The following is a 14,727-nucleotide window of genomic DNA, read 5'->3' as shown; positions in this document are numbered from 1 at the left end:
CAGTTAATTGGAGCATGCGCAATTTACTTGTGTTAGCCCGCGCCTTTTCAAGTGTAGCTCGTGCTGGTACTTGCTCTAGGCGCTGGACTCGGATGCTTCTTTATGTTGCTGTTGTTTTATTTTGTATCGATTACATGCGCTACGTGCAAGAGTCTTTTGTAAGCTCAAATAATACAAGAACCCACGTCTCAATTTAAAAAAAATGCTCATGCCTTGGCTGTCAAATTTGACAGCTCCCTCCGGCAAAGTTATGACTTACTCAAAAGAATATCTACGAAGGTTAAATTTAATATAATACAAGTGTTCGTAATAACAACGTATATTTAAATCACTTTTATAGACTCAAAATGTACTCAAACATAATCTTGCAAAGGTTTGACTCATATTCTAATTCCTTTATCATTTATAGGTTATGGATTGCCTGCATATTTATTTATGTTTTTGTATGAAAATTTTCAGACAATGGTCAAAGTTAGCGTGTTTGTGCCGTTACTCGTCGGTGGTGGAAGGTCAGCGGGTACCGCAGACTTCCTCTAGTGACGGAATATCGCCTCCGCCTCGTATTCCCAGAGGCCCTACTGATATTCTACAAGCCTTAGCAGCCACTGTTGGACCAGACCCCACAGCCGCACATTACAAGTAAGCTATTACAAATAAAACTTTTAATTTATAAATACATATTATGTTATGTGACAATCTTACATAGATCAAAATAGTCCCAGAGTAAGGCTTGTGTTTTGGGTACTAGACAACAATGTATATATATATATATATAGATATTTAAATGTACAGACATTCATAACTAACTATTAAACAATCAAATAGCAAAGGCCCGTACCAGAATTAAATGGCTGTGAAAGATTGTTAACTTTTTGATCTCCAAAGACATGTCTAATAAAGACATTCATGTATCCAAATAAGGTTTACAATGGTGAGTTATATAATTAAAATAGTCAATGCCACGACTATTTTAATTATATAACTCACCATTGTAATATGAGGTTGGGTTAATAAATATACAATTATTGTACTAAGACTCATAATTATGTTTACAAATTTTAAAACCTTTTATACAACAGTTGTTAAATAACTACATCAGTATCATTAAAGCCTTGAATACTTGAAATTTACTTATTTTAGCGTGTGGAATAATATACAATGTAATATTTAATTGTACTTACAATAAATCAGATACCATGATGACCCTTACCTCATCCCACTGTCAAACTACCGTAAGCGAGCCTATGCATTGTCAGCGGAAGCTGGCCGTAAAGCAGCAGCATGGATCCGGGACCAGCACTCAGACCTGTTTTCCACTCGCCAGTGGGACCCCCCGGGCAAGATGACCACTCCATACTTCAATGCTGATCCGAGAATTGAGGCGTTTGCACCAAAACCTATTTACACAGATGAGAGCAAGGTATTATAATAATATTAATTAAAATTTTGTTTATCATCTTTAATCCATAAATAGAGGCATATGTTTTTTTTTATGTCTTATTTACACTTCCTATTTCAGTTTCTAACAAATGTGATTCTAAATAGTACTAGTGGCTCTGTGAGCTGTAGACCTCGCGAGCAGAGCTTTAAATAACATGGTACTATAAGAGCTTTAAATATAGTAAATTAAAAAAAAAAACAATACGAAATGTATGTGTAAAAAAATACAAAAAGTTATAATAATATCCCAGCATACAATTACTGAGGATCGAACCCAGACCCTCTGTGCAAACAGAAAAAGCGAACGTTTACAAACTGAGCCAAATAGTTCTTAGATGGGTTGACGAAATTTAGCTACTCCTTCTCAAATTAAAATTAGTTAAAATTAAATATCTCCATACCTTCGAAACCAGCGAAATAAATTTTCTGAATTTTTGGCCATTTAATCTATAAACATATCTCAAAAAGAAAACACTCGTATGGTACCGATACCACTATTTGTTTAGGCGCGAGCTATCACAACTCCGCCATTTAAAAAAAAATCAAAAAACCGGACGGACAAAAAAATTTTATTTAGACATAGAATCCAGTCACAAAATTTCACGAGATTCGGTTAAGAATTACGACCTGTAGAGGAGAACATCCGGACATACAAAAGCAAAATGCTCCAGTCGAAACGTAGACCTTCGCTACGCTCCGGTCAATAAATACTAAAAAAATTCAAAAAATATATTGAACAAAATAAAATTATGTATCATAGACAAATATCTGTTGGTCTGACATAATAGGAAATCATTTTCATAAAAAAAAATTGTAACAATACCCTTACACAAAAAGTGTCTGGTTTTTCCCCATATGGCTATAAAAATCCTGCCTGAGGGGGGCTCTCCTCCCTCTCAAACTGAGGACAGACTGGACAGAATAAACCTGGAAACCCAGATGGATGTCAGCCCTAGTTCTACACATTAACTCCCAGCTTATCACCCAATTACTAACAAATCTTTATGACCTTACAGGTAACAGAAGAAGATTTAAGATACACAATTAGGAATGGTCTTTTAGAAGATTCTGTGAAAGTGTTCCAACTGCTTGGAGGATCAGAAGCAGTGAGCGAGGAGCTCAAACTGGACTTCTTGCAGTTGCTCTGCTTTTGCAACGAGAAGGAGCTGGATTCTACCGAGTGGTTAGAAGAGCGGTGGTTCTCTGCAAATGCCAGAGAACGACAAGCCGCTACTTGGAGGTAAATAAGAAATGTGTTGCCAGTGTTGCCACTCTGTGTGGTGTGTTACCGCCCAGTGTATGTTTTTTTTTTTGAGTGTTTATTACTTTGAATGTTCATATTTTTAGTTATGTTATTAGACACAGAACCTTAGGTAACATTTTCTTAGTTTTTAGGGTTTCTTAGACAGAATGTTTTCAAATTTTATGTTGTTGATTTTCAACAGTCAAGCAATCAAGGCTTTAAAAAACCATCCCTCAAAGTGAATAGGGTAGCTTTAGGCTTGACAAATGCCTCCAACACTTGATCGTATACAACAATACTTTTTTTGCTCTATGTTACCTTATTGATTTTTTTCTTTGGGCATGAAAAAAAAGGATAATAAAATAGTGATTTTGCCCATACCCACATCCAGAATGCTTATGTTTTCAAGTTAGGTTTTATATTTTCTAGCTAGTATGTTTGTGTGTGAGTAACATTATTTTGATATGAAAATTACTGTCAGAAGAGTTTAACATTGGCATGGCTATTTAAGAATTCTTACTACAATTATTTTGTATTCCTTTTAATTATTCTCTTAAGTCCTTTTGTATTAAATTAATATGTGTTTCCCAACAGATTGGGTGGCCTGGCGGACAAAATTTTTACATCAATGGAACCCAAAAGTGCAGAGGCATATTGTGCCATAATTCAGGGCATGGCAAAATACTATCAGGTAATCCTTCACACTTGTAAATCAAGCAAATATGTTTATACAGGGTGGAAAGGCACGACGATCCTTCCCGGAAGTATTAGGTCGTTTAAGTGATACAGAGACTATTGGTAATGGTAAGAATCGTTAATTGAGTAAAAAATAAAAATTGCAAAAATACTACTTTTTAACTGTGGTGATAACCCTATAGCATGTGCACATGACGGCTAGATTAAGGATCTCCGTCGGGAAAGCTCGGGACTTTACACTTTTTTCCGATCGTTGACAGTATCGCAATGATGTATGAATGACGCATAAATGTCAAATAAATCAAATGCATGCAAAAATATTACAAACAATTTTATTACTTTCTTAGATAATTACTTTTTTCCAATATTTAATACTATCTTCTTTTCACATACGGTGTTCAAATGTACCTCCGTGTATTACAACGCCGCCGCGGCCCGTACCCGAGTATGTCGATGCACATGCGATATAGTGTATGCTCTTCGTCATTTATCCTCCGCAGAAAGCACCAATTAGCCTTTGTCTCATTTCGTCCGCAGTTTCACATTCCGTTTGGTTTGGTACATCATATCTTTTACACAGCCCCACAAATTTAAATAGCCACGAGCATCTAACATTTTTATTTGAAGAATATGACATTCAATAAGTATAGTTCAATGAAAATTTAATTTAAAACATCAGACGTCTTGTCTATTTCCTACCACGCAAGAAGGTTTGTTAGTTTGGTATTGAAGAAGTATTTATTCTTGATTTATTCTTAGTATTTCATTTTTGCAAGTTCATTTGGTGCAACTAACACAACCTACTTGTTATTTTTAATTATTTTAGATAGTTTCCAATTATTCGAAAATAATTTTGTGAAACATGTTAAGAAACTAAAACCTTTTTATCAGTCAAGGAAACCAGAGATATTTATAAGACGATTGCGTACTTTTGAGTGGTTGTCAATGTCACCATTTGAACTGTCGTTGTAAACAATGTTGTGGTTAGTATTATTAATATTAAGGAATAACATAACTATTTCATTCAAGTATTGAACAAGTGGAACCACTAAGAAAGCGAAAATCCTGCAATGATTCTTACCGTGCTGTAAGCAGACCTAAAAATGGTTAGATGGCAACAAATTAGCATAATTTCCTGTCGAATACTGATTGTTTACAAGTAAGTTCATTGACCCTGTCACCTGTTAGGGTTAGAACAAAGTAGTTTTTTGCGTGGATGTTTAAAAGGTCATAATTTAGAAACGGTTGCCCATATTAACATAGTTTCTATGGAGAAAATATAGAGCTTAGGCTAAACTATCTCCCATTTCCGGAAAGGATCGTCGTGCCTTTCCACCCTGTATAGATCACTTTAGCGTAGACACTATTGCGTGCTTTAAAAAACTAAAAGACGTAGGTATGTTGCGAACCGCGAATGTACCGCGACCTTCGTCCGGTTCACATATTTCTTTCTTGCTTTAACCCGTATCTGCGTCCTTATCAGACGTACATCGTCTATGCCTCGGACCGCAGCAAGGTCCTGGGCTATAACCGCGAAAATCGAAGTTCGCAAATTGCGGGTATCTTTCTCTGTCACTCTAGTTACCCCTTAATTGGAGTAAAAGAGAAAGATCCCCGCAATTTGCGTTTCGGTTTTAGCGGTAGGCCTTCTGACTCGGTACGTATGTCTATTAGTACTATTAGAACGTACATTATTTTCATGTGATTCAGTACAGTTTTCTTTTTCGATTTTACATGTTGAGATGTTTTTGACAGGAACTTGAGCTCTATGCTATCATGCTATTTATGTAAAAAAAATCATTAAACTGACAAGCTTCTATCGGAATCGGGACATCTAATATATGTTTTTTATGCTATGTATGTAAATATCAACTAATATTTTCTTCCGTAGGCCGAAAGAGCTCACATGTTATATCAAGAAGCGTTAGAGAAAGGCATCCCACTTTCCACTGATGTGTTCAACTCTTTGTTGAGTTGTATCGGATTTCTCAAAGAGGGCGCTGCTCTCCGAATGGACGCTCTGAAAGATCTACTGAGGCAAATGGCTGAGCAGGTAACACTTTCTAACTAATTTAATCATATAGCACATAAATATATGATCAAAAGTCAACGATACTTGTATATTTCTGGAGCTGTAAGTATCCAAAAGCTACTCAACAACTTTTAGCCTGTTGTTGGAGCTGATATTGAACCCCCAAAACGCCGTGAGACAGTATAGCAAACAGTTTCCTGTGTAGTGACGTCATCAAAATGGCACCCGCCTCGTATCAACAAGTCCGCAACGCATCTCAACTGCTTGCACGTGTAATATAAAAGCAGTACATATTCTACAAAATGTTCGATGTTTCTATTTTTCTCAACAATCTAGGCCATACTTACTTCACTTTTTGCACGTCACCATGATAAAAAGTTCTGTCAGCCAGGGGACGATAAACAGTAAGCACAGTTCGTTTGAAGAACTGATGTGCCACGTTTAACTTTATGGAAAGGATTTTTAAATAAATAAATATTTACCACATAAAATCATTATTAATTTAAATGGGTGGCAGCCATTAAAAAACCAGAGTTCACAAAGTAAGCCGGAGCAGAGCAACAAATCTGACGTTTTCAACCAAAAAGTACCACATTGTCGGTTGTCGATAAGGTTGATTTCAACTTGAAGTTATATAAATACAGTATGTAAACTAAAGAAAAACATTTACTAAAACCCGTTAATGTGTAGGTCACATTGAACAACTTTTAGTATGGCCCTCGCCAGACAAAGAATGAAGGACTTTGGAGCAGGATACCTGGAACCAAAGGACTTTAAAACGCTACCCATGAGCTCCATCATCCGACACATGGATATGGTGGGAAAAGCTCTTGAGTAGTTGACGGATCTCTTCTAGGGGGTAACTGCACAAAAGATCCCTATGGGTCGAAGTGTATCCGCAAGGGCCCCCGAAAACAATAAGATAAGATAAGATGGCACCGACCCCAAAATCGCGAAAAAAAATTTGGTTGTTTCATACATTTTGCTGGTAGCATTGTAATTTTCTACGGGAGAGTCAATTCTTTTTTCGCGATTTCGGGGTTGGTGCCATAGTAAAAGTTGCTCAGTGTGACCCATTCATTAACGGGCTTGAGTAAATGTTTTTCGATAATTTACATACTGTATAGCGCCTTATTGACAACCGGCAATAAGTACCCTTTTGGTTGAAAATGGCGCAATGACAAGAAATAGTTGATTTACCCATTATTGTCCTGCAGGGTATATCCCCGAACCAGCAGACCCTGAGCTCCTGCCTGCGGTCCATCTCCGCGTGGGGCGCGGGCAAGGCGCTGCAGCATCTCGCGCTTCAGGTCATCGCCGAGTTCCAAAAACTGGACATCCAGCCGGGCTTGTCGGCCTACTATTATCTGATGTGCCTGTTTTGTAAAGAACGTAAGAACTTCTTCCTTGCGTTATCCCGGCATTTGGCCACGGCTCATGGGAGCCTGGGGTCCGCTTGGCAACTAATCCCATGATTTGACGTAAGCACTAGTTTTTACGAAAGCGACTGCCATCTGACCTTCCAACCCAGAGGGGAAACTAGGCTTATTGGGATTAGTCCGGTTTCCTCACCATGTTTTCCTTCATTGAAAAGCGAATGGCAAATATCAAATTATATTTCGTACATAAGTTCCGAAAAACTCATTGGTACGAGCCAGGGTTTGAACCCGCGACCTCCGGATTGAAAGTCGCACACTCTTACCGCTAGGCCACCAGCGCTTGTAAAGAGCGTAAGAACTGTCACCACTAGACATAATGGTTTTTTTTTACATTGCGCACCTAGGATAACTACCTGCCGGCCTAGCCAAGGTGACAATGGCTTGCACTTGGCTATCGGATCGCTTTGTGTCTCTCTATCACTCTTCCATATTAGTGTGACAGTGACAGTTGAGTTTCGTTCGCTACGTAGCGTTAGCGATTGGCATGTTGTCTACGGGGCCTGATCCAGTGCCTGATTAGGACACCTTGTGCCTTCTTTTTAGGGTTCCGTACCCAAAGGGTAAAACGGGACCCTATTACTAAGACTTCGCTGTCCGTCCGTCCGTCCGTCTGTCCGTCCGTCCGTCCGTCTGTCACCAGGCTGTATCTCACGAACCGTGATAGCTAGACAGTTGAAATTTTCACAGATGATGTATTTCTATTGCCGCTATAACAACAAATACTAAAAACAGAATAAAATAAAGATTTAAGTGGAGCTCCCATACAACAAACGTGATTTTTGACCGAAGTTAAGCAACGTCGGGCGGGGTCAGTACTTGGATGGGTGACCGTTTTTTTTTTGCTGTTTTTTGCTTTATGGTACGGAACCCTTCGTGCGCGAGTCCAACTCGCACTTGCCCGGTTTTTTAATTAATGTCGATTGGCATTTACAGATTTTAGAATTTACGGTTCTCTTTTTTCTAGTTTTTCGTAAATAACTCGTAAACGGTGGCCCATAGCTTAAAATGTTAGTACGAGTGGGCGACCCTTAAAGTAAAATACATGTTTTTTAACAGGTGGACCTCGCACAGATATATTGTCACTGATTCTAAATGATTTGGAAAAGAGGGAGAGTTTAGATGCCAAAGAAGCCACAGATACTAATTTCTTCATAACGGCTATGGGCGTGTGCAACGATCACTTACAGGTAAATCTACCTAAATCTAAGCAAAATCGACAGCAATACTAAATAAATGTCAGTTTTGAGACAAGCTTATCGCCGACTGTAAGCTCCACTAACCCAAGCCGACTCTAACCCAAACATAACTTGGTTGCGTCGTTTTATCGCCTAGCTATTCCCTAAGACGACCGTCGATCACCATCATCGGTATGTTAAGTTGATAACACCTATTCCCATTTGTGCCCGGCGGGGTCAAATGGGAATACACCCCATCATCTCGATGTCAGCATAATATCACATTATCACCAGTTTTTCAAAGCCTAATTTGAACCCAGTCGAATGTAAGAAATTGGATCTAATCTCGCTTCCAACTTTGACCGAAAGTAAAATAGGTATATAGTATTATATACAATTGATTCTAGGACATAAATATGGCAGAGAGAGTGCACGCTCTGCTGATGAAGGGAGACAACTATAAACTGGTCGGCGACGCTTACAAAGAGAGCATTTACTACAGACACTTCGTTACCGTCGCCTGCAGGTAAACACGTCACTTCTTTTTCTGTGGATTTGTTTAGATTGTACTGTTTATAAATAACACGTTCCTTTTGTCAGGCACGCGCCATTCGAGAGGACTACGGCGTTACTAGACACGTTAGTTCCTAACGTCTACGTCCCCGAGCCGTCCGTTATGGAAGAGGTTGGTTTATAAACATGCGTGTTTGTCTTATTCTATTGTAGTGTGCGCTACGTACGTTACACACACCTTCACATTTATCTCTATATATGCCGTAGATTAAGGATTATATATTATCAGAATTAAACTATACTTTCAACCAACAAGTTGTATCATTGGCGCCACACCTTACATGGCGATCCTGGCAGGGTCGCCATGTGAGGTTAGGCATTAATGATACAACTGATAGGTTATAAGTAAGACTATTCTCGATAAAATAATATAGCACTTATATATATATATAAGGCTACGCTAAGAGAGTGTAAGTGTGGCGTTGCACACACACCACACTATAATGGGTACACAGTGTATTATTTTCATATAGAGTAACACAGATAGGTAGGTTATACACATACGTAAGGGCAATGATATTATAAGTCCAGATAGGTTACCGGTGTTCCAAAATTGAAGCGCTTAAATTGTACAAATTGTACAGTTGCTCTTTAGTCGCGCCTATAGTTCGTCTTTTTTAGCATTAAGGGGCCCACTGATTAACAGTCCGCCGGACGGTATCGGCCTATCAGTTAGAACAAAATTTTGACAGTTCCAAAAAACTGACAGGCCGATACCGGCCGGCGGACTGTTAATCAGTGGGCCCCTTTAGAAATAAGGTAAACAATCTTGATGTGTCTTTTAATTGAAAAACACATTTTAAAAATAAGTTACGGCAAATATGTAACAATTATGAATCTAATACGATCATTTATATTCTTCTGCTTTCATAAGTAAGAGTTTCTAATTTTTAAAAAGCGTTTTTCAATTAAAAGACATGTCAAGATCGCTTACCTTCTTTCAAGTTCTTTCTAATGCTAAAAAAAAACGAACTATAGGCAAGCTAGAACTGTGCACGTGCTAGTAAGCTCGCGCACACCGAAAGAGAAAGAGACAAGCTTAGGTTCAACAACGAATGTAACAAAGATGAATGGTTTGTGCAAATTAATCAACAAAAACATTCATTCGTATGTAATGAAATAAATATGGAAGTACATATTTTTGTGTGCCTTATGCACGAGTATAACCTATCTATAGTAATATCATATTATTGCATAAGGAGTCCCTATACGAAACCGTTGTAATTTGTGAACAGATAATAAAGACGCTGGAGGTGGGCGGCGCGGGCGCGCGGCTGGCGGGCTCTTGGGCGCAGCTCGTGGTGTTCGGGCTCGCCAAGCGCGCCCGGCTCGTCGAGCGCCTGCTGGACGCCATGGCCAACTGCTACCACTACCAGGGTATGAAACTCGCTTCGTTCAGTCGATTAATACCTACTACTCATTTCCTCAAAGGTTGAAAAGTTTTCTTTAATTTGTGGCTTTTTAGTACATTACCTTAAGTTGGTCCTCGATTGGCATAAAAAAATAGCATTGTGAAAAATAAAGGTTTTCATTGTCATACAAATTGTATGGGAAATGTTTTCCTCGATTTGTGGCTTTTTAGCAGGAATTCATTTTTTTGGTCCCATACAAGCTTTTGATCCTCGATAGGAATGGGATCGATTGGCATAAAAAGAAGTTGGTCAAAAATGACTTTTTTCTCGCACCTTATATGTTTTTTCCAAAATCTGTAAACGCCCATCTTCATTAATTTAAAATTGAGGGAAGGTAGCATCAAGGGATCTGGTAGCTGCCCTCACTGACCAAAAAAGAAAATCCACCCTGTATCTTACACGTATGTTTAGAAGACGAGGTGAAGGCGCAGATGCGAGCGGCGGCAGCGGACGTGGTCAAGTTCGGTAAACTGGCTGAAGAGCAACAGGAAGGCAGGGAGATGCGCTCGCCTGTACAGAAGTGAGTAAAAATAGGGAAAATAATCCGTGTTTCGTGTTATTTACGAAAAATTTACGCGTCAGGGGGCACACCTTTTAACCCATTCAGCGGTGATCACGACACATTGTCGTTTTGCCTCTACGAAGCATCGGGAAATCCATGTTATCGGCTACGACGTAGTTCATTCATTCATTCATTAACGTATTTGACGATCAAAAAGTTAACCAAAGGATTGACACAATTTATGACTAACACAATTAAATTGTTTTAACTCAAAAAAGTCAATAAAATGGTCTTTTGTAAAGAATATATGTAGTCGCATGTTGAATTTTTTTAATTTTTGTCACGTTGGTTGATTTAAACAAAAACTGTTGATTAGGTACACTTATCTCCATTTCCCACAGGCTATCAGCCACAGCCCTCAGCAACATCATCGAGATGTGCTCGGACGTGCCGGACAAGTCGGACCCGATGTGGGACGTGGTGCTGGACACGCTGGACAGCTTACGGCGGGAGGAGGCGGCCGGCGTTCCCGCGCGCCCCGAGATCTTCGCCGAGACCGCCAAGAAGGCTGCCGCTGTTGGGAAACCGGCGGTTGCTGCTGTGAGTAACATTATACCGTGTGCTCGCACGTGCCGGACAAGTCGGACCCGATGTGGGACGTGGTGCTGGACACGCTGGACGGCCTACGGCGGGAGGAGGCGGCCGGCGTTCCCGCGCGCCCCGTGATCTTCGCCGAGACCGCCAAGAAGGCTGACGCTGTTGGGAAACCGGCGGTTGCTGCTGTGAGTAACATTATACCATGTGCTCGCACGTGCCGGACGAGTCGGACCCGATGTGAGACGTGGTGCTGGACACTCTAGACTGCACTAAATACATTACTACTCACTACTAGACCGATGAGTTATAATTTGGTATTGTATGTAAGTCGTCGTACCTATGGTTTGGTATGTAAGTGGGTGGACCAAAAACAGACGGGTACCTAAAGTAGATAAATGAGTTTTAAACATGGGCGGCTACTTTTGAAAATTGAAAAAAAATAATGGTTTGAAAAATACTTATATTATTACTGTTACTTTATATAGGTATTGAATGAAAGGGCTCGTTGTGCGATTTTTTTACACAAATTTCAAACAAACATGTATACCGAAAGTAGTTACTAGTAAATATTACTAAATTACTGAAATACGTATAAGATTAAACGTGAAAAATTGTGTGATGTACAGAACCCTTTGTTTTTCGAGTCCTACTTGTACTTATCTTTTTTTTTAATACTCTAATAACTAGTACAACTTATAGATGGCGGTGACATACCTCGCCGAGTGCGGCTTCGAAGAGGCGGCCTCGGCGTCGGTGGAGGCGCTGGCCGTGATGCTGAACCGGCCGCAGGAGGACGTGGTGCAGCTGCTGCAGAACCCTGAGGGCCTGGCCACGCTGCACCCCTCCGCCGCGGTCGCCGCTGAAGCCTACCACCTGTGAGTATCTCTTGTAGACGGCGGTTACATACCTCGCCGAGTGCGGGTTCGAAGAGACGGCCTCGGCGTCGGTAGAGGCGCTGGTCGTGATGCTGAACCGGCTGCAGGAGGACGTGGTGCAGCTGCTGCAGAACCCTGAGGGCCTGGCCGCGCTGGACTCATCCGCCGCGGTCGCCGCTGAAGCCTACCATCTGTGAGTATCTCTTGTAGACGGCGGTGACATACCACGCCGAGTGCGGGTTCGAAGAGGCGGCCTCGGCGTCGGTGGAGGCGCTGGCCGTGATGCTGAACCAGCCGCAGGAGGACGTGGTGCAGCTGCTGCAGAACCCTGAGGGCCTGGCCGCGCTGCACTCCTCCGCCGCGGTCGCCGCTGAAACCTACCATCTGTGAGTATCTCTCGTAGACGGCGGTGACATACCACGCCGAGTGCGGGTTCGAAGAGGCGGCCTCGGCGTCGGTGGAGGCGCTGGCCGTGATGCTGAACCGGCCGCAGGAGGACGTGGTGCAGCTGCTGCAGAACCCTGAGGGCCTGGCCGCGCTGCACTCCTCCGCCGCGGTCGCCGCTGAAGCCTACCATCTGTGAGTATCTCTTGTAGACGGCGGTGACATACCACGCCGAGTGCGGGTTCGAAGAGGCGGCCTCGGCGTCGGTAGAGGCGCTGGTCGTGATGCTGAACCGGCCGCAGGAGGACGTGGTGCAGCTGCTGCAGAACCCTGAGGGCCTGGCCGCGCTGCACCCCTCCGCCGCGGTCGCCGCTGAAGCCTACCACCTGTGAGTATCTCTTATAGACGGCGGTGACATACCTCGCCGAGTGCGGGTTCGAGGTGGCGGCGTCGGTGGAGGCGCTGGCCTTGATGCTGAACCGGCCGCAGGAGGACGTGGTGGAGCTGCTGCAGAACCCTGAGGGCCTGGCCGCGCTGCACCCCTCCGCCGCGGTCACCGCTGAAGCCTACCACCTGTGAGTATCTAATTACTTAAAATACTTAACTCTTATCCGACCATTGGCAGGCGTGGCTCACTCCGCGATTTCGTCGCGTTGCTACAAGTACATGCGGCCCACACCAATTTTGGTATCTAGCAGTAGTAGTTGCCGCGCACCGCTACAGAACGGATTCCTGCTCGCGCTTGCGCCACCTTGCGTTTTGTTAGAGAGTGAACCTAGTACCTAGTACTATTATTTATTCTGTGCCTTTGTTGAAATTGGTTGAATAAGAGTTGGTGGCCTAATGATAAGCGTGCCGCTTTCAATCCGAATGTCTCGGGACTCGCGGGTCTACCCAGACTTGTACCATCGCCCCCACTGTCAACTGTACATCGGTGGACCTTATGCCTTTTGTAATAAGGTCCACCGATGTACATTGTACAGTTAGGAGTGTTGCTGTATGTATCAATGAGTTTCTTGAAACTTTACGTACGAAATATCATTTGATATTTAACGGTGAAGGAAAACATCGTCAAGAAAGTACAACGAACTATATAATAAGGCCTAGTTTCTCTGGGCTGAAAGGCCGGATGGCAGTCGCTTTCGTAGACATTAGTGTATATGCTCATACTTGCTGAGACGATAAGGTTGCCGAGTGGATGCTAGGCTCCCCAAGCAGCACGTTTAGCAGTTAAAGTCCCCAAATGATTCCAAAGTTACTATTAGAAGTATTAAATAAATAAATAAATAAAAATATATATTATTTATTTAGGTATGAACCCATTACATTACAAACAACACAATAATTACATGGTAAATATTATTTATAAATTAAACATATAACTTAAAAAGTAGGTACTAATTAAATTAAATAATAGAACACCCTCCTCCTCTATCCTCCTCCTCTGCTATCGCGGCAAGTGCCTGTGCCATTCGCCGCACCTGCCGCTATAGCAGAGGACGCTGGTTCTATTCCAGCCTGGGGCACTGGAGGCCTTGGTCACTTTTTCTTAGTATACTTATGACATTTATTTCAGTTTATGATTCCAATGTCAGAAATTATACGAAATTGAACCCTGTCACATTGAAAATAAAGTTCAAAATCATTCCCTCTGCCTTATAAAGGTTTAAGTAATTAGGATCGTGGTAATTTCAGGGCTAAAAGTGGAACACCGATGAGAGAGAGGGACGCATCGAGATCGAGCTCCAGCTCCGACAGCAGTGACTCTTCGTCCGACGACGAATAACTCATTAAGGTATAATTAAGTAGTTTATTTAATAAAATATATAGATTACATTATCTTTTATTTTACCTTTAGCAAAAACCTAGACAATAGATAATATGAGTAAATTAACAAATGCTAGTAAATTAATAATAAAATCATACCTCTAAAAAAACACGATTGACAATCACATGTTGTTTGTTACAGATGTAGTGCATAATTGATTTACTTCGTATTTTCTCGGAAACGTTCGTATTTGTCATGCTACTTCAGTCAACCTCAGTACTTTTTGTACCGAAACTGACTGAAATAGCAAGACACTTTCATACGTTGAAAATTCAAAGGAAAATAATTATGCACTACATCTGTATCCATATACTTGTCTGTCTGTGGACATGATCAACTAACTACTGTAAAAATCTTATAGACAATATTCATAAAGTTAGAATTTGAACCGATCTCTAAAAACTGACTTATTACCCTTGAAAATCCATTTGGAGTGGCCTACTTTAACAAAACCACAAAAAAAAATATTACTACCTTCACATAAGACTCACTTTCAAACGCCGGGTCACGCGTACATGAAAGTGTGTGTTT

General features: G+C 41.3%; 1 protein-coding gene across 1 annotated transcript; it reads left to right on the top strand.

Moving 5' to 3' along the window:
• Positions 1–219: 219 nt before the first annotated feature.
• Positions 220–14,202, top strand: LOC134806521 (small ribosomal subunit protein mS39). The gene is made up of 15 exons (XM_063779820.1): positions 220–373; positions 460–639; positions 1,192–1,420; positions 2,457–2,680; positions 3,278–3,374; positions 5,271–5,432; positions 6,629–6,803; positions 7,907–8,037; positions 8,433–8,551; positions 8,626–8,710; positions 9,834–9,975; positions 10,422–10,530; positions 10,914–11,112; positions 11,809–11,984; positions 14,064–14,202. The coding sequence occupies exons 1-15, from the start codon at positions 348–350 to the stop codon at positions 14,152–14,154; spliced, it is 2,145 nt and encodes a 714-aa protein (XP_063635890.1). The 5' UTR covers positions 220–347; the 3' UTR covers positions 14,155–14,202.
• Positions 14,203–14,727: the final 525 nt, after the last annotated feature.

The sequence above is a fragment of the Cydia splendana genome, chromosome 3 (assembly GCF_910591565.1).
Source record: "Cydia splendana chromosome 3, ilCydSple1.2, whole genome shotgun sequence".
NCBI classification, from domain to species: Eukaryota; Metazoa; Arthropoda; class Insecta; order Lepidoptera; family Tortricidae; genus Cydia; species Cydia splendana.
The sequence above is the reverse complement of the archived record's forward strand: the minus strand, read 5'-3'. Positions and strand labels throughout refer to the sequence as shown.